Genomic DNA, 23,458 nt, shown 5'->3' with positions numbered 1-23,458 from the left:
TACAATATATTTCCGTGTATTTCCCATAAATTGACGCTTTATTGGCCAAAATATTTTAGTAACGCACTTGCGTTTTGTAGGATCAAAATAAATGACCAATGATTGAGCTTTCATATATAACTCCATTGAGCAGTCGACACCTCATCCATCACCTGCGACCTATAACTCAGCTTTGTTCTTTTAAGTGTGAAATTAATTCAAAACAGCGATAGATTTACGTTAGATGAGTTCGATAAACAGGATCGTTCGGTTGGGATTTACGCGTCGTCAGTCGCCAGTTCCTCATCGAGACGGCGACACAAATCAACGACGAGCAACTGACAGTTTAACTCACGTGGGAATCCTACGGCATCTGCTACCAGCGTTGTTCTGAGTTCGAATAAGAGGTTCAGTAACCTTAAACAAAAAGCTATTCGACATCTCAAATAGCAGTCAAACTAACGTTGATTCGGATGAGGACTCAAATCAAAGAGTCAGTTTGTTTTTTAGAATCACCTTTTTGAGCAAAATACACATTCAATCTTTTTCAGAACATTTTTCGTGTCAAACACCCAGTAATTTTCCATTTAAACAAAACAAATAAGTATCTACAAGTCTTTTTTTGTTATAAGTTTCAGCTACATTTAATATGTTATGACGATGAAGATTTCTAGATTTCTTTTGAACAATGAAAATAAATTTCACATCGCGAAGACATTATAACATCAGATAACATCAGATCTCAAACATTACGATACACGATCGTGATCAAATGATACTAAAAACTCGTTTATATCGCTGTTCATTCAGTTTCCATGACATTTCAAATGATTACAACTTTTACTCCGCTTTTCTGATTCCTTTGGGTAGTTCTCCATTTCATTTGTTTACCAAAAATGGACTAAAACGAAGGACACAAAGCGATGGAGAACCTTGTCAATGAAGACACTCCGATCAGTCAAAACTCGTGTAGTGCCATTGGCGTGGGAACTGAGCAAATTTACCTAAGTAATAATGTGGAAAATCGTTATACTAGAAACAAAATTCAGGTTTATGAATTTCATCATTTGATCTCCGAAAGATCGCAGAACGCGCCAGTAACCCACAAGCATTTTCTGAAAAGCTACACCGTACCTGTTGAACAATGTAACTTTTTGTCACGAGTATCGTATGGTTAATCACGGGATCTGAAGATGAAGAAGTAACTTTACCACGATAACCCCAGTGACTTAGTCCATTTACAAATTTCGTGTGCCATGTCATTAAAATACATCATTGAAATACCCGAGGTCTTGCCAGTCGTCTTTCCTTTAGCTCGAAGAAATCGCTTATGTGATATGTGTTTCATTCCCTTAGGCTTTTATAGAACAAACACTGTGTTAATTCGATATGCAAGTCGCAGAGATATAAACGGAAATGTTTCTCGTAGATAACTACGCTGTGACAAAATGCCGGATGGCAAAAACATTAGACCTCCCGCTGCTGAAATTCGTTTACACAGATATTAGGCTTGACAATGGCTAGAACTGCCATCGCTAACTACGTTACCAAATAATGTATACGCATGAGGCAAAGTCTTTCGATCCATCTTACCCTACAAGTACGGTTATTCGAAAGTGCATAGAATATGGTTTTAATCGAGTCTGCATTTGAAATGTTTTATCTTAGATAACAGTTCACTGTTTAGCAGTTATTTCATTCAAGGCAATGTAATTTGAACCATCCGTGGACTCTGAAACTACTTTGTTTTAGGGTCCATGAATCAACCAGTCAATTCAATTTCTGGATGCACACCCGTAATGAAAAAAGAAAATATGTCTCCGGCTTCATTATGCGATATTAAGATCGTGCGTAAAGTAGTTTGGCAATTAGGTGGACCGATCAGTGAGACATCGGTATATTTGCTACGGGTGTAAACAGATTAGAGGAGGACCACTTTCTTCTACTGACACTTACGGGGAACCCTTATTGCATCAAGTGTTGATTTACGGCGCAGTTCGAGGTAAAATTAAACAATACACGTAATGCCTTGACGTATATGGTTCAGTACCGGCGCGTCTCGGTCGACATTTATGGATGGATGATTAAGTAATCCTTGACGGACATCAGACTCAGGCGTCCGCTTCACGAGATGGGGCAATTTCCTCTAGATGACGTCCACCGTTATACACTTTATTTCGACAATTTGATTTTCGTTCGGCGGTTGCTTTTACCAAATTGTTGCCGAATGAACTTGAACACATCGACGATCGAACATAGATACAAAAAAAGGAACAACAAAAGCGTGACAATTGCAGCGTACAGAATGGGATTTGGATTTGTCTGGTGCAATCATAAAGATCCAAAAGTCGCAAAACTATAAGCGAGTGTATTGGTACCACGCACTGGCTTGCACGTAACAATAAACCTTTAGGATGTATCTTATGTAAGGACAAAATTCATTAGAGAAACAAAGATTTGAGATGAATACCAACTGGGATCATTTATCAGTTTACTTCAAATATATATATAGTTTAAACGTGATGTATAATGTGTGTGTGTTATGTTGCAGCTTCGTCGTTCGCCAGTCATTCGTCAGTGGTGTCTAACTGGGATACGACTGAGAGATGTTCATTATTCATTGCTATAATAAGTTACATCAATGCTATCTATTTGATGATATAACTTCTATTGATCTCTGGTACAGTCTGCCCGTTGGGCATCGTGGAGATATTTGTTTTCAACGTTCGTAGCGTTAACTTATCGAATGCTGTTATGACATCAGCGGTCAAATTGCTGGACCCATATCGCGATCTCCCAGCGATGTCCTAGCGATCTCAGGGCATTTGTCCAAATGTATCCTTAATAACGGATATCAGCAAATATGAAATAAGTCGACGCGGCCTCTAAATGACTGTCGTTCCGAAATTGAGTCTTGCTCGCCCAGGGTGGCCACACTGTGGATACACTTTACGTAGATCAAGGTTTTCTGTAGGAGGCAATTCTAAGAAAACTCAATTGTATCACGTTACAAGAGATTTCATCATTAACGTAGATATTTCATAAACACACCCACGAGTTTCGATGTTAGTTTACGTACCGAAAAACAGCGTGTAACATTGAAATTGGATTTCAAGAATTCGAGGCGTCGTTGTCGCGTTTAAATTTGCTGATAATTGTAATTAATCACTGTAATTACTTGCACATATTCATGAAAATGAATTTATAGAAATAATTTTCCACAACGTTCTAACCATTTTATGGTAACAGTGGCCGTTGGATTCTTGCGATAGAGATTATAAAGGTATTGTTTGTGAAATCAATCTTAGTAAAAGGTTTATAGAAGTGTTGTTTCAGAAATCTAGTGATAAGTATTAACTATCTAAAAAAAATGTTTGAAATATGAATACTGCAAACTAAATTACATTCAACATAGTAGTTTGGTGTCCCATAGCCCTTGGACACCCAGTGGACAACCAAGATGAGAAATTCTAGTGACGGTGCTGAAGTGCAGAACTATGTGTGAACCGGAGACCAATCAGTATGGAGACAGGTTGTGTCGTCATACGCTCGCTGGTAATTGCAGATTCAGCTTGTCTTGTCAACGCCGTGGCTGGTTGAACTTCGCACACGCATCGGTATTATACCCGTATCAACTACTACGAGCTCGATTTGACAGAAAAACACAATCAACAGTTAATTTCATCTAACAATTACGAACCTATTTTTATGTAGAAAAAATAACCGACGATAAAAAAGGACTACACCAGAAACAAATCTATTTTTGTTTTCCTTTCCGCGAGCGCACGTAACACGGACTACGCAAGAGGATGATAGTGAGATTATTAAAACTGGTTTTAACTTTTCAGCTGATATGCCAAGCTCAACCGCGGGTAAGTCCTCCTGCTAAACTTTCATTATTTACAATTTTACACGAGAGTTGCTAGTATTCTTCAACTAATGCAGAAAAACAGGGGTCGGTAAAAAGGCCCATGCAGTTTTTGTACTTCTACTTTGAGAATTCAAATGAAATCAGTTGAATTAGGGTTAGAATTTATAAAACCACCCTGAATACAAATCTTAATACTTCAAAAATATTTAATTCTTTGAATTTCAAAGAACTTAATAAATGAATACGAAAACGGATGAAAGAATAGAAAAATGTTTCTTGAAAGAAAACCCTTCATCTGTGGCCGTGTATCATTTAAAATGATGACATGTATAATGTAATATGTCTTTTTCATAAGATGATTTGACTAATAATTGAGACGGAACAGAAATCAGCATGGATTCTGAAATGACGATAAGCAATTCGATGCAACTAATGCTAATATCAAAACTTTGATAACAAATCCAAATTCAAAGTTGGCCAATTTGATTTTAACTTCTATATTGAATCATACAATAAACCCAGCTTGCATATCTGTTTTAATCCCCGAAGACCAGGAAGATGAAAGCCTGTATCTATTTTGAATTTTTCCAATGATTTTCTGAATAGTGCGTCGACATCGTTTTTCCATCTTTTCAGCGCGTTTTTTTTCTAGCTTTATAAAGTCACATCACTCGACAATCAATTCGTGTAACTTCGTCAGGTGTCAATGACAAAAAAAAAATCGCAATGAAAACTGATGGGAAACGGGTTTGATCTTCAGTATCGTCAAAGTCATACCTTCCTTCGAAATTGCGTGTATTATTCAACAGCTCGTGTGGGACGCGCCTGTGGGGAAATGCACTTCCCAAATCTTTTCTGCGATTAACGAATCTAATGCCTTTGATAGTATAAAGTGTACGTGGGCCAGAGCTGATCATATACAACGAACTGATTCGATAAACATGTTTTAAAGTAATACTTATACTTCAGCCAGTTAAGACGAAGATATGCTTTGGAGCTCTTCTCGAGAGCATTAATTTATAATATAAGATATTTTTTGATTCTGGGTCGTTGGAAATTCATCGACGGTTACAAAAACCAGGTCATCCATCTCACAAAGAACAATGCTTACTATCACCGCGCTACGGTTTATTTCTTCTGTTGCTTATAATAAGTATTGATAAATGGTCGGCGAGGTATATTTTGAATATCACATACAATGAAAATTTACATTTCCCTTGAAGCCTGGGTTCTCCGTTTCTCGCTCTTCAGTATTTACGGGCTATCGAAAGTTAATCATTTGTTGTTTCACAAGCAAAAAATCTTCCCTCTAGTCAAATATCCAATCACAATTTTTCAACAGAATTTAACGCTGTAAATAGCCCAACGTGTGCCGATAGCACAACTTGGGTGTGGAAACTTGGCGAAAACCTGCAAAATTAGATCAGTAAAAATAACGCAATAATAATTTCGATGAGAAAAGTCGGTTATACCTTGTTCAAAATATTTCTTTATCAACAAAAGTTTTTCCACATCCTAGAAATAACCATCGTTATCAGTCATCTTCGAATTAGAATAACGCAGTTTATTTTTGCTGTCGATGAATTACGATGAATAACTGATTTTCTGATATGTAGATGTGGTGTGCAAGATTCGAGATGGCCAGTATTGAGTTTCACACTGAACCACGACAATTCCCTTATTGATCGCAACTATTCTAACTGGGGACATAATCATCATAATGATGACATTTTCACCTCTTCATCTCGCTTTGATTATTGATAATTGCCAACGATCTAATGTCGAAAGCTGACAGTCGATTTGACTCCACACCGTTCAGAGAACAATAGCACCAACCGACCATCGTCACTGCGATGGATTGTCTATGCATGTAGGTGTTAGACATCACGATTCTTTCATGTGAGCGCGTGGTGATCAGAATTTTAGAGAATTTCCATTCTTCGCATCCTTGAAAGAAAATATATGAGTTTGTTTGCAAACTGTTCACGCAAATATTAACCGAGTGTGTTGATGTTGAGATATGACGTCGACGTGAGGTATGCATCGCTGCGAGCTTCTGTATTTGCGTTTTATTGCGAAAACGTAGAGAAACCGTGATATTGCTCGCTGCATTACCATTATCTACTTCAAAAACGCAATCCATCATACTTCATCTGTCAAATATCGGTGACTTTGCTGACTATTATCTAGGTTATTAAATTAGGGTCCAAATTTAACCACGTGTTGCCGGGGTAAAGGCGTCCTCCTCTGATGGTACTGATGGTGGGTTGTCACCGGGCATTACTCATCGTAAAATCCGCGTGTGTGGACCTTTTCTACCCTTCATCTAACCCGAAACAATGCCGGGTATTCCAACGGAAAATCTGGACTTTAACTAGCATCGTATTGTACTTGGCAAGAAAACTATTTCTGAGAACTTATTGCTATGTATTTCAATATGCGCGCAAATATCATCGAGCTAAAAATATCCCGGGGGAATATTGGTTGACAACTTTTTTCTTTTCTCGGAAACGTTTACGGATATTTCCGACCGCCTCATGTGAACGAAGCGAGCTTTGATTTCTTAAATCGTATTAAAGATATCGCATCCGCGAGTATCGCGTCCACTGTGAACCGAAGAAATCAAATTTGTATTCGCGCGCCGATTTCATGGTAGCAAATCTTGTCGTATTAATACGAACGCGTAGAAAAAGGTAACTTAATCCTAGCAGCATGACGCCGGAAGGGATCAGTGGCGGCACGCATCAATTATTACCAAATCCCACATATTCGTGTATTGCATTTCCACAACTTATAGTCGATACTGTAGACATAGTATGCGAATGATCGTTAATTTTCTGCATCAGTTCGCTGACTATGATGGTTTTTCATTACTCGCTTGTCGTGTCATGCATATACTGGATGTGTAAGTATTAAGAGGTGTGGGTGAGATAACCGCCAAGTCTCACATATAAGTGATCCAAGATTAACCTAAGACGTGACGACCTTATATACGGCACCTGCCACGATCATATGGATTCGAACCAGATGATGTTTTACCCACGGGGGCTCGTCGTACTATACCGGTACGTATAAAAAGAAAGTTGCTGGGATATTGGAGGATCTAAGCTACTTTTATTCGCTCCCAAACTTCAACGTTGAGCCCGTGTGATTTTACCGGGAGGCTATACATTTCAGGTCACACTTTTTATATATTCATTATTTTTGTAATAGGTATCGACGTTATTCACCTGTTGACATCAATGCCTGTGGAAGGTTGTGAAACAGGAGACAGTTCTTTGGAGAAAAGGCATTTCCCCGTTACATATCGACACTGTCATTGACAATCGTTCCCCTATCGAACGCGACGCGTTCGGAGAAAAATCAGGCGTCATTAGCGCAACAGCGGCCTTTTCATTACGCCTAATGATCGCTTGTACGTACAATGTGTCTTTAAGCCAGGAAATAATTACCTAGTCGATCAAGGAAATCGGTAATCGGAGAATCCCAATCCGGTACATCTGCGCGTGCTTCTCACGCGAAAACTTGTCCGTACGCTTGCAGCAAATTGTTATCCACGGTCGAAACAGCATTTCAACGTGAATTGAAATAATTTCCAACTTGTGTCGACTCAAGGTTTTTCATTCTGCCTTTTCGGTGTTCGTTTCCGCGTCAGCCATCAAATCAAGTAGTTCGTTGTAACTAACGAAAAGACTAGTTGTCCTCATTCATTTGCGAAACGGATGTCGTTTTTCAGGTGATAAGAATTGACATCGAAATCGAATGATACGGAGCGCACTGTCACTTCGTAACCCGTCAATTTCATATCAACCGACTTCAAATATTCCACGAAGGCAGTAGTTATCATCGATAATAGAATATATCACATATTTTGTTAGTGTCGAAGCCGTCATTATCGATAGTGATTATCTCACATGAATGAATCGAGCTGATTCGATACTTTAAATATATCAATACAGTTAAATCTCACAATACAGAAAAGAAAAATGAGTCCAAAAGGATTCATTGAGCTGTAGTTGATTTTCAACGTTTGATAATGATCTTCGGGAAGATGACTATTAGGATATAGTCGAAAAAGTGAAGATAAACTTTAGCTCAACGGAACCTTTAGACTCATTTTTCTTTTCTGTATATGGATTTTAGCGTATTGATAATAATAATAATGATAATGATAATAATTCATTCCCTTGATATAGCGCATTATCTACATAGCAATCTTTGCACTTAGCATGAGATAAGAAAATAATAAATTAAATAATCAATTTTACACTTTCTTGGTCAAATATAAGCATGCAATGCGCTGCATATTCATGAGCTTCTGACGTATATCATTAACCGTAAGATAATCAATTTTTTCCTTCCCGAAAATATAGTCTTTTCAATCCAATTAATAATCGAATGACGGAAATTGGCTATTCGTGCACTTTTTATAGTTATCACCCCAAGAGTAACTCCTTACTTTCTCGGAAGTGTCAAGAACATACTCCTAGTGAAAGCTAATCTTGTCCTAAAACAAAAAAAGAATGAAATCAATTTTCATATCAGATTTCACAGGCAATCCTGTCGTCTTAAGTATATCGCTGATTGCGGAGGAGGAGCACAGGCTGACAGTGTGGGAGTTCGAGACATTTTAGTATATTTCGACATCGGAAATAGAAAATTAATCTTTTTACTGCTAATCATATCAATATTAGTGTATTTTTTAACAATAGAGGCGTCAGGAAAATTATCATTTCTCAAGGAATTTCCTTACCGCCAACAAAAATGATCCATTCAACATCTGATTAACGAATAACCTTTGGAAATATACTTCACATAGGTAAACAGTACTTTCTATTTGCTGTAGCCTGTTCATTCTTCAGATAATACTTTGAAAAATTTTCGCCAATTTACATATTTGATATCCATCATACTATTAAAATTACTTGTATGATATTCATAATATTAGTAATAATGATACGTGACAGATGGTTAGATGATACAAAAAATTTATAATCCTGTTTCCTGCGAAATAGCACCTTTGCTATGACTGTATAAAATGTTTTCAAAATCTGAGATGTAACAAAATACTGAATCTAAATCACGGTTTCAATTTAATTGAATCTTAATGATGTCCTCTTCTTCGATCGAACAAAATTAAATTCCTGATATCAAATGTTGATAAAACTCAACCGAAAGTAGCTTTTTTCGATGAAAAGCCTTTTTTTATGCGCAGAAAGTTGCTTTGACAGGGAGAGGATTTGACGACTGCGTGTTTACGAGAAATTATCGAATTGCCAAGCGTGTATAATTCCTGGCGGAAAGTATGCGACAATAAAGAGTTATATTCGTGACAAGATCGGATTAAATTTCATAATCTCTTGAGAATCGTCCTTCTTCGCCCCGAACGTTATGTCTCGCTGAACACATATATCAAGCAGAAATTTCCTGACCAGGAAGATCGTTCATTGTGAATTTTTTTTGGTAAAATTTTGAAACTGGAATTTCTGCGTAACAGCCTTCCAAACAATAAACCATTTTACAGTTGCTAGCCGCCATTTTGTAAGGGTACTTTTGTCCCGTATTGTTGGGTCATTTTTTTCTCTTTTTTAAAAACTATCCGTGATGTGTATTGTATCATATTTCATCTGTCGATGGATTGATTTTGACAACTTCAGCAACATTCAAACCGCGTGAATCTCTAGTTTTCAGTTATGTTAAAATCATTCCTCAAATTTACAACAATGCGACATGAGAGCGATATAAAAATCGGTGCTCAGTTTTTGCCGTGCGCATAGAAATCCAGGGTACTGAATTTGAAGTTCGTTATTTTCAGAAATAATTTTCTAAAAAATCCAAACATTTCAAGCACTGTGCGCATAAATGCCCCCTTTTAGGTGAACTTTGAAATTTTAAGATATCTTGCCCAGTTTTTTTTCCTATGGCTCTTTAACTGCAGCGCGTGTATTGTCATTCCGAGATTCGGCGCTGTTTTCTTTGCGTGTATTTCAGTATATGGGTGTTATTTCTTCATTTTCACTACACTTGTCTCTACGGAAAATGGTTTTAATTGTTGGTACGAGTATCAGGTTTAAATATCACGTCGTTTATGCAATATAATAGATCGGAGACATTAGAGATGTTGGGGTTTAAGGGATTTTTCTGACCAGTTTTAGCAGCGAGACTGAGCGGCATTTTGATCACGCATTCGAAGTTGCGCGCGGGAAGAGAATATATGGGCCTATATTGAGATGGAAGAAGAAAAGAAATATAGCACTCAAAATCGAGTATGATGACCATTTAAATCAGTAGTCTATCAATAAATTTACATAAAAATCTACTGAAATTAGATGGATGGAGAAGTGGTCAAAAAGCTGGACAAATGGGGTGGGGCAAATATTCAGCTACTTTCTATGAATACTTTCTATTAAGTACACTCAAGATTGATTAGATTGGGAAGAAAATATAGGAAAACGTTTTCTTTTTTTCGAATGTCAGACGCAGGTGATAAAAAGTAAAAAGTGACATCTACCATCACCAAAAACGCAAGAAGTGTGTGGATTGCATTTACAACAAAAGAGTGATATTTTGGGTTTTCTTGGGTGCATGTACGTAAGCCTCTGCCTGCCGTAAAAGCGGTTACCATTACAGCCATTACGAACTAGCGCCGGAGAACGGAATACAGTATTAATGCCGTAATATTTAAACCTGATACTCGTACCAACAATTAAAACCATTTTCCGTAGAGACAAGTGTAGTGAAAATGAAGAAATAACACCCATATACTGAAATACACGCAAAGAAAACAGCGCCGAATCTCGGAATGACAATACACGCGCTGCAGTTAAAGAGCCATAGGAAAAAAAACTGGGCAAGATATCTTAAAATTTCAAAGTTCACCTAAAAGGGGGCATTTATGCGCACAGTGCTTGAAATGTTTGGATTTTTTAGAAAATTATTTCTGAAAATAACGAACTTCAAATTCAGTACCCTGGATTTCTATGCGCACGGCAAAAACTGACCACCGATTTTTATATCGCTCTCATGTCGCATTGTTGTAAATTTGAGAAATGATTTTAACATAACTGAAAACTAGAGATTCACGCGGTTTGAATGTTGCTGAAGTTGTCAAAATCCATCCATGGACAGATGAAATATGATACAATACACATCACGGATAGTTTTTAAAAAAGAGAAAAAAATGACCCAACAATACGGGACAAAAGTACCCTAACAAAATGGCGGCTAGCAACTGTAAAATGGTTTATTATCCCATTCATCCCAATGTACAAAAACAAGTTTCAGAAATTACAACATCCATATATAACACATAATTACGCACCATCCTAAATGAACATAAACAAATGTGGCCAAATATTCTGGTTCGGTTATACCATATATTCAATTATAATTCTCTGAAAGCCACCAAATGACAACGATATAAACCGAATCGCTTCATCCGAATGGACGTGGAATCATTTACTTAAATGGAATCAGATTCGTAATGAATATTATTCTGATAATCATTATGAAATTATACTAATGTGATAATTGTTTCCGAAGGTATTCATCATCACGAATGGTGGCGATCTGGCAGCGACAACATCCCGAACCGATTTCATGAACGAATGCGTCGAATATTTTGCCCGTCGGTGTCTAGAGTATTTCACAGTAAACCCCAGATTAATAGCTTGTATATGTTAGTCATCGCGGATTAGCGCATAAATCAATTAATGCGAATGTGATATCGGTAGTAGACCGATTCGACTCCGTGATAAATTTTTAACATACCAAACGGTCATATTAATACGCGTAGTATTGAACAACAAGCTGTGCGTACAGATCATTATTGGCCTGAAAGTCATAAATTAATATAACTGAGTGATTTGACGATTTCGAATTATATCCGGGATGCGGTCGATTAGCCCATGTAATGAATGGCAATGACCATGAATCTATGTGAAAAGCTGAAAGCAATTTCTAAAAGCTTTTAGATAAATTGAAATACTATTATATTATGGTAAAGTATTTGAAACTGTAAACTTGTTTAAAAAGTATCATTGATGCAACGGTTTGAATAAAACGTAGAATCAATGTTCATTTGAAAATATTTACGAATGAGCTATCGAAAAATGTTTGCTCTACTACAGATCTTAGTTCGAACCTCATCATTTCTGTATCGACATCGTTTTCATATCGTGGGATTAAACGTTTCATAATTCTCATTCATGCACGAAAAGAAAACACGAGCTTCGCGTCTAATATCGTGAAGTCACGTAGAGCATGGTGGATGTTACTTTGTGGTTCCACATTCATCGTCTACCCGTTACCGAAATTGTCCAATCCCTTAAAAAGAATCTAATTACAATCAATCACGTGAAATGCTCACGCATCATTTGTCAACGAAGAGTTTATAAATTCCAGTAATTTTCCAGTACACTTGTTCACGCGTGAATGTTTCTTTTTGTAGTAAAATGAACTTTCATGATATTCAAATCATGGAAAAATGACTAGAAACTTAAACAATGCGTAGCCAACGCTTTCGACACGTAGCTCCCTCTGGGTTGGTACTTTGTCGCAAGTTGGCTGTAATTCCGATGATGCAATTTCTGAATCTAATCGCTCGTTTCACTTCCGGTGTCTCTTAATGGAGGCGTCAATTAGTTGCCATATTGGACCCGTAAAACCTGACCTAATCTTATTTGCGATCGTTCTGAGAAGTTCAAGATAAACAAATTAAAGTGTTCAAAAACTATAAATCCCTTTAATGACACCCGTTAAAGCCATTTATACTGAGATTGAGGCCTTTTTTCGGTACTGAAACATTATTTTACGGGCGCCCACGGTATTTGAATACTCGGAAAAACCTTTGACAACGACGCTTGATCTGATCGTTAAAACGTCAGGATTTCAAATATATACATAACGGAATTGAGTGCTATTCTCGGTGGATCGCGCAACAAACCGGATATCCTGTCGCTACACGCCGCTGACATAAAGGTTTGTATAGCTTCCAGTGCTAGGACACAGAGAAAAGAGACCACACGATCTGCAAGCGTCGAATTAAATCATGTAGGGATGTACAAATCGTAAGACTTTCATTTCCGCTGTATGTGATGTCTCCTACGCTACGGCCGTTACGTACGTTAATGAAAAAGCATCCTTACAAAAGAACTGCAATTTTTTTCTTCAAGACATTCAATCGACATCGTTGAATTCCTACGGTGTTTGAAAACTGCGGGATGAATTAGATTTTTGCAATATGGTTTATAACTAGGTTCGTGCTATTATGAGGCAATGATTCTCGCGAAATTGCTACTGTATTTCCTGGACGCCGTCACGAAAACAGTAAAATTTAAAAATCATACAATGGCCCGAAAGGAAAAGAAAAGATGGGTCATAAATCATTGAATAAGGTCTGTTGCTGAAAAATATCCCCATGGATTCGAACATGTTGCAAATTACTGAAAATGGATGGCTGAATATCTACAAGATATGACATTTTTTCCATAATGAAGCGTTGATTTATATAAACCTTACACTAAACCTCCAGTTTTCCTATTAGAAACCTTTATTTGTGATTCCAGTGAAATCGTGCATTCACATGCCAACGCCTGCATCACAGATTAAATTGCTCTAAAGCAATTCCCTCGTTAACAATATATCATTAGAAAGTCTTCGATCGTTTCTTTCATTGCTTCTTTGTATTGGTGTTTAAATGGGATATTTTTCAAATGGATTTCTATCGCGTTCTGCTCACCTGAATTGATTCAAATGAATGAGGCGAGTCACATCTAAAGCCCTCGAGATCTGGGTCATTACGATCGGTTGAATTCATCACTTACTGTGCATTTCTTATTTCAATTCTGATGCATTGAGCTGGTACCGATCATTTCAAAGAAAATGCAGAAATATATCATTACGTTTCATATTATGTGTTACTCCATCATTAGCACATATAGCTGTAGCCAAAATACCTAATTATCATTTTCTCGGTAATATTGCAGCGTATTGACTTGGGCGGAGACGGACACGGTAGTGGGCCTTGCTGAAATGTAGATTAGACATATTTACTCCAAAAGATTGTGTTTTGCCTTTCTTTCAAGTCGTCACATATTATCGTCAAAATGCGAGCTAACTAAGTCCCATCTTGGAGTAATCATTGAATGATTACTCCAAGGTCCCATGGTCATATATTATTTATCGCGGTTCATCCCGATGGAAATCAATGACGTACAGTTTTCGCAATTCGAAAGAAAACGATCTGAAACTGAAATTTCAGATGCCCTGAAAAAAATGTTAACTTATTTCTAAGCGCTTCCAGTGCGATCTTCGGTTTGCTAATTGGTTTTCATTTCGATGCCCGTGCGATGCGCTCGAGTGTTTACTTGGCGTCCACGCGGCAGATTTTCTAATGGCGAAACCGATGCTCGTCCAAGTGGAGATCACTCCGTGTCAACATGTTATTCAAATCAAGCAGTGAATTTGCCCTGTACTGAACAACTGGCAAATTAATGCGAATCGCCAGGTTTGCGTGATAACCATTGCAGTTGACATAAGTTGGATCTGTTCAATAATTCACGACGCATGCACTTGCAACCACAAACCTAGGGTCACTAACGGGACTTCAGTTCCTTTTAATATTTGCCTCTGTGGTTTTTCATCCTTTTAGCTAGCTAGTCGTTCGTATGCATTATAAGCGAGTCAAATTGGTTTGACCTTTCGTGACAACTACAAGGGCACCTCCATATCTTATAAGCTCGCTTTTGTTTTACAATTGTGTTATTGAGTTCCATCATGTGCAATTCATGCAAATGACACAAGTATTTGTCTATTCACAGGTAGAATCGTTTTTTTTTTTCAAATAGGCTCTGATCAGACGATCAACAAAGTCCTTTCTCTTTGAAAATCTAATCGTATCGCGCGGTTTTTGCAGCTCGGAGCCATCGTTTCCTGGAGCATGTTTCAATTTCACTTAGCAACTTTCATCCTATCCTTGATCTTTTTTCACCATCTCTCCTGAGGTTCTCGTGTGTCTGTTTTTCCCCACGGCATATTTCCGCGTCTTTGTGCAAGTTTATATTCGACTTTTCATGTAACATCGAAGATCCTTGCGCAACACCTGATTTTATTAAGCGTTTTCTTCCAATAGAAAGTGGCAACGTCGACTGTCATTCATTCTCTTGGGAGCAATGAGATATGTACTAGTTTTTTTGTCAACATGTCATACCGAGAAATTCCCCTTTTGGGCTTTTCTTTCTACGAAATACGAAGAAAAATACGATTCGCTAATCTCCTTATACACGCTCCAGAGTGACTGCATCTTTGTCATAAATGTGTATATCTTATTGGTTGTTAGATGAATACATTCGGAAGGAAGCAGCGGACATGGAAATGACGATCAAAGACCTGCAATTATAGATGTCTTATTTAATGACGATGAAAAACAGGTTGGGTGATTGAAAGTTTCAGACAGCTTTATGTACTGCTGCGTACGTGCATCATCGCATCATCACATGCTCGAATACGCCGTATATCATCAAATCCGCATCACAATTAAGATAGGGCGGAAAGGTTTAATCGTGACCGCTGTACATATCCAATTACTTGGGTTAAAATATACCAAACGTATAGTTACCGGCGGCGTTCATTAGAGAAATACAATATTCTTGAATACACGGCAAATTACGAAAGCCTTATAATTTTCACTGCCCACCCCGGTCCCTTGATTATACGTATCAGAAACCTAACTACCGCCAGTGCTCCGATCCTGATTACATATTTATGTTACATAATTTCGCTCGCGCCTTCTCAGTCTCATGCGATTGAAGAACCCGACGCCATCGCGATATTTCCTTTTTGTGGCATTCGTATGCTGAAGATTCACGTGTTTTTTTCTCCAGTGAAGCTATCGAAGAACGTCGTATCTTCAAAAACGGTATCAACAAGAGAATCTCGGCTTTTGTTGTAGAATCACAAACAAATCATCGGCATTCCTCTCATCGGCTTCTTCAGCTGTTATCTGAGTGTCTGAATTTTTGGTTCCTCTATAACTCTTAAATGGAAGCCATTATCTGTCTCCATTAACAAAACTACCATGTATCAAAATTGAAATACAACTCCTGAACTCCTTTTTTCTATTGATCGTCGCATTAAGGGGGTCAAAAATGCAGGATCCAGTTCCACAGTTGTGATTGAGAGTTAACTCTGAGTGAAATTCATTTCATTTTAAATGAGTTAACTCGAGTCAAATGTTATCTCAGGATTTTGGAATATTTGGAATTGGGGTAATGCCAGAAATTGATTTCTGATTTTGTATCCGGCCGTCTTTGTTTCGATTAATTCGAAGAAGCCACTGGGAAGAAGAGTCCGTATAACTTACTTTTCAGACGGTCAGTAGGACGGCAAAATGCACTTTGCGTGTGAATGAAGATAAATGCGGATTAACTCGGTATTTAGACTGCTAGTCTAGTTTATTCCCGATAGGGTATTTATCTTATTTAATTGATGCATCGGTCCACAATAATTCACACATAAAATGAATTACCTGTTGCGCGTCAAATATATGCGGCTTAAATGGCTTTACCGCGATACCCAGATACAATATACAAGACATGCATAGATTGATGAAACGATATGCCTTTTAAATCGTACGTATCGGTGCTATTCGAAATGGCTGTTTAGTTTGCATCAGAATCAATCGAACGCAGTTTGGCTTTGATGGACCTCTTGAATAGAAAAATGGAATATGAAATTCCCCGTACAAGGATCGAATGAGAAGAAGCTTTTTACTACTTAGTTGTTATTCATTTGAGGCGGAACTGATATCGTACACTTCATTCAAATAACTACGTTTCACGCGCTATTTTCTTATATCTTTTCAGGCAGTGCCAAATGACTTCTTAGACTGGCTAAAAGGTAGGATGCAAATACGTTTTGTTTTCCGCACGATTCTCCCTACGAGGATAAGTTCTTTTTTCTATTGATACATTCATCTGCGAGCATATCAAACCAAACGCTACAAACTCCTCGGAGGAATGTATTAAAAAATGAGCCCACGTCCATTAAGACTCAAGAGTTTACTCATGGATCTTCGTGTCATTTATCATTATATATATGCCAAATGATTAGAATTCCTTTTGACAAAATAACGGCCATAGTTTTGAATGAATGACAGTAACAAAAAAGTAATTTAGTAATTTATCAGTTTATTTTGAATCATTTCATAGACTTGCATCTAGATGTTCCAAAACTTGAAATTCATCGTTGGCTAATGGCGAGATGACGCATTCGTGCCTAACAGTAATTCTAGTAGAATATTTTGGAATATGATTGCAACTGTTACATGACGTCATTTAAACTATCGGCTATCATAATTTGTTATTATTGTGACCACGAGTTATAAGAGAAATAACCCTCATCATAAGCAATCTCACTGACGTCAATTTCTATCCACGAAGTGTCGCGCAGGCAATGTGAGATAAGCTCAGGAGCACTCTTGTTTCCATTATATTTTCACTTAGTATGCACGATAAGAAGTGGCGATAATATTGCCGTCTTGCTCGACCAAGGGCTTAGCAATGAAGTTATGAAGCAAAGACCTCTTGTAAATGACGTCCTGTCTTCTCTGTGGTTCACAATAAGTTTAGAATCACGGATTCGAATACTCTTATCACGTTTCAGCCCTGACCACTTCTGTCGACATCAGTCGATGGGTTTTGTAAAACCGAAGGCAATTTGCCCCTTGAATGAAACCATAGAAGGTCTGCTTACTGTTCTTTGACACAATCTACATTCTTGTATAGAGATTCGTACTTTAACAAAATGGATACGTCTTGCAAAATGTATGAATTCGCTGAAAGAATTGACTTTGGCGTCCGTCCGAATATACCACGTTATCGAACCGAGATCGAACCACGCACATTAGATTCGATAAGGTTTTCATTTCTATTTCCCAGTAAGATTTTTGTAGTATACAATACAATTTTTCTTGTAAAACAGGGTTAAGGCCAGCAATTACCAATCATCTTATCTTGTTTCACGAAATCGCCCACTTGTAAATGCAAAAGAACTCCCATGTTCGTGAAGTGGCATTTGGCCTCATGAAAAACATATCGATCCATGTCCCCTGGAACTCTGTGCGTTTTAGCAGCTAAAATCTTGTAGGGATGATATTGTTGATGTTGTTATGTTGTTGATCTCGGAAACGCGATCTCTCGAGATATTGGAAAAATATCAATGTTATCACATTTTTGTATCGTTTGGGATAAATTATACTGGTTCAACGCACGGATAGAAACCAAGAGGATGCATCATTCTCCGATAAAGATTTAAAAATGATGCGGCCGTTGATAAGAAATTAATCAGATTAATCGTGCAAAAAAACTAATCTGGTTGTAAGAATATTTCATTTCAAAATAATCTAATTGAAATGAGTTCCTTACGATGGGGTAGAACTGTACAGCGCTAATAAAACTGTGATTATGCTGGTGTCGGAATGCCCTGAAGCTGTTTAATTTTCTCTAAGTTACCAGAGAAGTGAAAGTTTATACGGTATCTGCATTGTACGGATTAATTGCTTGAATATCGTATCAGCGTTAACATCGATATAACCGAAACCAATCAAATTTCACATAAAGCGCCGGGTATATTCGAACATTCGTACATATTCGAGATGGCAATCGGTCAAATTTCACGCATTGCTGAAATGGATCGAAACGTCGTGTCGTGTGAACACTGTCTGGGAATTTACAGACAGTTCGACACGGCGGATAGTTTCCGCCTGCGGAACATTTTTTCTGATACAAACAAAAAATGAATCATGCTATAGAAATACTCATACAAATCATAGCCCAAGACCTGCTACGGAGGATCGACTCAACAGAATATACGTACACCAAGGCCACTTTTTTTGTTTTCCCATGCCCCATGATGGTCTGTATCCATCTGTATCTTCATCTATGTTCACAAAGACGCAAACAAATCATTGTATTTCACGGATGTGACTAAAAACATTGCTAAAGTAATAACGGATGATGCATAATGATGCCGTACGAAGAACTGAATTTACCGATAATGAATTTCAATCCGAGTCATTGAAACGTGTTAAGCCGTACATAATACCCAATTTACACACCGGAAGCAATTGTAACTTGCTGATAAGCACTTTAACACTCCTACAGTAACAAATTTGGAGATCGATGAATACTGATATTGGATCAAACAATTCGTTATTATTCTTGTAATTGTAACTGTTACCATCTTCAAAGCTGGATCGCAGACCGAAGATAAATGACACTACTCCGGAAAAACCCACGGGCCAGATCTACGAATTTTCCCTTAACGCTCTATTTCAGTCACAATACCTTTCTTAATGAGGCCTGAGCTGGGGCACGTTTTCAATTCCAACAAGTTGTCGTATTACAATCAGAATCATGGCCGTGGGGTAGGATGATCAGTGAATTTCCATTCTATTTCAGAACTTGGTTACATAAAGTATGAAAATCTTCCTGCAGGGAGTAAGTATCAACATTGATAACTGTAGTCAGAGCATGCAATATTTATCTTAATAATTGGGAATTTTCACTTGCCAGTATTAGTTGATTGGTATCATCGCCTTTAGGCGGTGGATCAGGTGTTTCAATTTAATAAGTCCCTTCAGTCGACACTAATCCGTAATGTCAGGATGTCAAGAGATATGTGTTACCAAAAATGTCACGACAAAAGTTTCTTTTCTAATTCGCGAGGAACTACTGGTGTGATTCGATAGGAAAAAATAGGTCGAAAAAGTATATTTGTTTCTAAACGCATGATATGCCGAATCATTCATTTCTACGCCGCTTTTGCAGATTTAGAACATTGCGGAAAAAATAAATATTACAAGCCTGTAGGTTACGAAAATGTGAAGAAACGTATTGTCGGTGGAGTCGAATCAAAGTACGGCGAATGGCCTTGGTTAGTGACCTTGCAACTGAATAAAGATGGCGTTAAGCACGAACATCTTTGCGGCGGTACACTCATTCATCCGCAGTGGGTACTTTCTGCTGCTCATTGCTTCGAGTAAGTTTTCTAAAATACCCTGATAGTGACAAATCTATACCTTTTAGAACCTGCTATCAGAATGAATACATAATCCAAACTTACATTGCAGACCATTCTGGGCAGAATTCCTCACTGCTGATCCGACAAAATGGAAAGCAAGAGTTGGCGAACACGACATGTTCAAAGATGACGGTAAACACATGGACGTCGACATCGAAAAAATAATCTTCTACCCTAAGAGACAAGGTGCATTGCCCATGAACTTACACCAACGTGAATGTGATAATTTATTAAGTCATGTTATTGTCGTTGCGTAGATTAATGGTGTTTGTATTTATGTATGTTTTATGTCTACTCTCATCCACAGCACCGAAGACTATGAATATGGACATTGCACTCCTGAAACTGAAAAATCCCGTGAAGCTTTCTCAGTACGTGAACGTCGCCTGTTTACCCTCGAGGGAAGATAAATTCCCACCCGGAACATTATGTACGACGGCTGGTTGGGGACATACGAAAGAAAGTAAGTAACGGTTGCAAATCGTTTTTTATACCGTCTCATTTTCCAAGCAAAAAGCTCACTGCGATAAACGCTTTCGAGACTTTTGTTTGCAATAAAAAGCAGTAATTTCAACTTGTTGTTAATATGATCACGCACGCAAAGAACTATGACAACTATTTACACCTGTCTATAGCGTCTGTGTGATTCACACCATCGGATGATGTCTCAATGGAAGGAGATGATCAGTTGGATCTAGTTTACCTCATTTGCAAAGCTTTCGGGATAAAACGGCAAACCTAATTTCCGAAACATTGCAAACATTACGATGTCCCTGTTCGAATATTAAGATTGGTGAATACGACCGCAAACTGCTTGATGAAGCCGGAGGGACATTCAGTTTCTAATAACAAGAGACCCAATTATTCCATGCAATCACGGCACGATTTATATGCACGCAATATGAAAGTTTCGCAGTTGTTGTTCCATGCCGGAAATACCGGACGGAGTTATAGAATAGAATAGAAAAATGGCGAACTTTTATGAAGGACTTATAATTAATGTATCTAGAAAATGCAAACACTGATAGAATCTTTATATAAATGCTTGTACTTGCTATGCAAAAAACGAGTCTAGAGGAATATACTAATATTCGATATAGATTTAGTAGATACAGACGGAGCATCAATACAAATTATTCCCCAATGTCTGGATGCTATTTTACTTAGACATTGTATGTCCTGTAACGATCGCTTGGGGTAGACGATTTATTTGTTTATATCGCGCTCCTTTTGCAGATGGGGAGGTATCGCAAATTGTACGTCACGTTCAGGTCCCAGTCGTTAGCAATGTTGATTGCAATCGGTTTTACAAGCCAATCGAGGAATTGGGAGTCGTACTTAACATCAGCAACGATATGATGTGTGCCGGCTATGCTGATAAAGGCGGCCGGGATGCCTGTCAGGTAGGATAAAACTTCCTATTAAATTTGTGGGGACTCCAATACAATTTTTTACTTTCATCCCATCTTCTCTTTTAATCGTAAATTTGGCGTTTGCTTCGTTTATATCAAAGATCTTACATTCTATTGAGATGACGATATGTGATTGATAGAATCGTGCGATCGATCGGTTCAGTGATACTTTGCAAGAAACATTATGTACTTGATTTCAGTTTGATTCCGGTGGCCCGATGATGTACAAAGACGAGGAAGACGGTCAATGGTTAGTTGTCGGCATCGTTTCCACCGGGTATGGTTGCGCAAGAAAAGCTTTCCCAGGGATTTACACAAGGGTGCAGAGCTACAACGATTGGATAGAGAGCACCATCGACTCCAACTAAGTTCCGCTGTATATAAAATAAACGCGTTTATACGTAGGGCCTGTCTCTTTCCGGGTATACGCAAGAAACGGATTGATTGCCATTAAACAAGTTGAGCTAAACGTGGTGAAACTTATTACAGGAACGGTTTCGATACTGGACACATCTTCACGTCCGTCTGTCCAACATTAATAGTGCATATCATGTGAAATATAGACGGCGATTTCGACATTCAGCATAATATTGTAATATTCGACTGCGTGAGCTGTGTACCGTGCGGCTTGTTAAGACGGACGTCCGCTTGCTTAATGGCAAACATTAATATCGTCCAGGATGATGATATATTGTTTCTATCTATCTCTATTTCTCTCTATCGTACTGATTTCTTAGCAGCCGACGTATCCCAATTTCGTTTGATCCATCCCACTGTATAAACTTCGTCAATGCGAGAGCATTTTTTCCGATTCGTGCTCGAATAGACCTCGATAATCTGTCAGAAGGTCAACTAATCAGTAATATGGACTGGAGGTAGCTAATTGGACCGTGTGATCAGATTTAGCAAGGCAACTTGATTGATCCAATCAAGCGCGACACAACGATATTACTGCCCATGATAAATTAATGTCAGTTACGTGTAACTCTGTCTAGTCTCCGACTTATTTATAGTTCTAACTTTACCGTTATCATCATTAAACGCGTGGACATACATCGTTTTATTGGGTAGTTGGGTTTATGTATGTTCCGAATTGGTACATTCATCCCTTATCTGAATGCATTACTGGCTGGTATATTCTGTAAAATAATCTCAAATACGATCGCAATTACAATTATCATCATTATTATTTCAATTAATTATACCGAAGCAACGCCGATAAAACATCGCATATATCGGAATATCTGGTTCATTTCATAGTCTTGATAATACATTTGTATATTCTACCGTTGTTTTTGGTGAAAATAAATTCAATTTTCCATAATAAGCGTGTAACATAGTCGTGAATGAAAGTAGACAAATTCATAAAAATTGAAGACGCCTGTTGAAAAAAAATACATTCTAATCACGTTCTCCTCTTTTGCCAGGGAATACTTTTGAAAATGAGTCATCGTTTCGTGTTTCTTCATAATGGGAGACTTTTTAGATCTGACTCCTATAACGAGACTTCTTTAATTTTTCACTATAACGGTTATTCTGTTCCATTCTATCAGACACGTACCAACGAATCTTTTTTATTCAACATGAAAATTCGTCGGTTGCAAAATACAATTCGAGATCGAATATAAGAACGTGCCTCCAAAAACGCTTTCCGCTAATGTTTCTCTAGTGTTTCTCGATGGTGAGATGGAAATGGAGGTTATTGTGTGATCAATGTTGTGCATTATCACGATTGTTTTGAGAAGGTGACATTTTACCGATAGTTTTCCATTACTTTATGGCCCCGACTCGCTTGATATCGACACGAGTTTTGGTGTCAGCGAGGAACAAAAGTGAGCGAAGTTTTCCTCCGAAATCATTATCGACGTATTCGCTTCCGTGTGACGCCAATTGGTTTTGAAGACAACGACGCCAAAGTCCGTCCCAAATATGGCTGCATCTAGTATTCATAGTATGGATATTGGTTTCTGGATCTTAAGAATAGGGAATCCGTACATGTCCAAAGTGATTAATCTTCATCGGTCCCAGTGACGAGTTTCCGTTCCCGTCGTCATTTCTCGGTAGAATTACGTTTGTTATCGTAATAATCTAACTCGGTTACATTTGCATTTCTTCA

At 37.9% G+C, this 23,458-nt stretch overlaps 1 protein-coding gene across 1 annotated transcript; it reads left to right on the top strand.

The window, feature by feature from the left end:
* The first annotated feature begins 3,615 nt into the window (after positions 1-3,615).
* LOC141911348 (mast cell tryptase-like) lies at positions 3,616-22,698 on the top strand. Its single transcript, XM_074802353.1, has 8 exons — positions 3,616-3,851; positions 16,714-16,747; positions 19,309-19,347; positions 19,678-19,888; positions 19,980-20,116; positions 20,238-20,393; positions 21,167-21,333; positions 21,543-22,698. Exons 1-8 carry the CDS (start codon positions 3,789-3,791, stop codon positions 21,708-21,710), a joined length of 975 nt encoding a protein of 324 aa, XP_074658454.1. The 5' UTR covers positions 3,616-3,788; the 3' UTR covers positions 21,711-22,698.
* Positions 22,699-23,458: the final 760 nt, after the last annotated feature.

The sequence above is a fragment of the Tubulanus polymorphus genome, chromosome 1, assembly GCF_964204645.1.
Source record: "Tubulanus polymorphus chromosome 1, tnTubPoly1.2, whole genome shotgun sequence".
Taxonomy (NCBI): Eukaryota; Metazoa; Nemertea; class Palaeonemertea; order Tubulaniformes; family Tubulanidae; genus Tubulanus; species Tubulanus polymorphus.
Note: the sequence above shows the minus strand (reverse complement) of the source record. Positions and strands in the feature narration are given on the sequence as shown.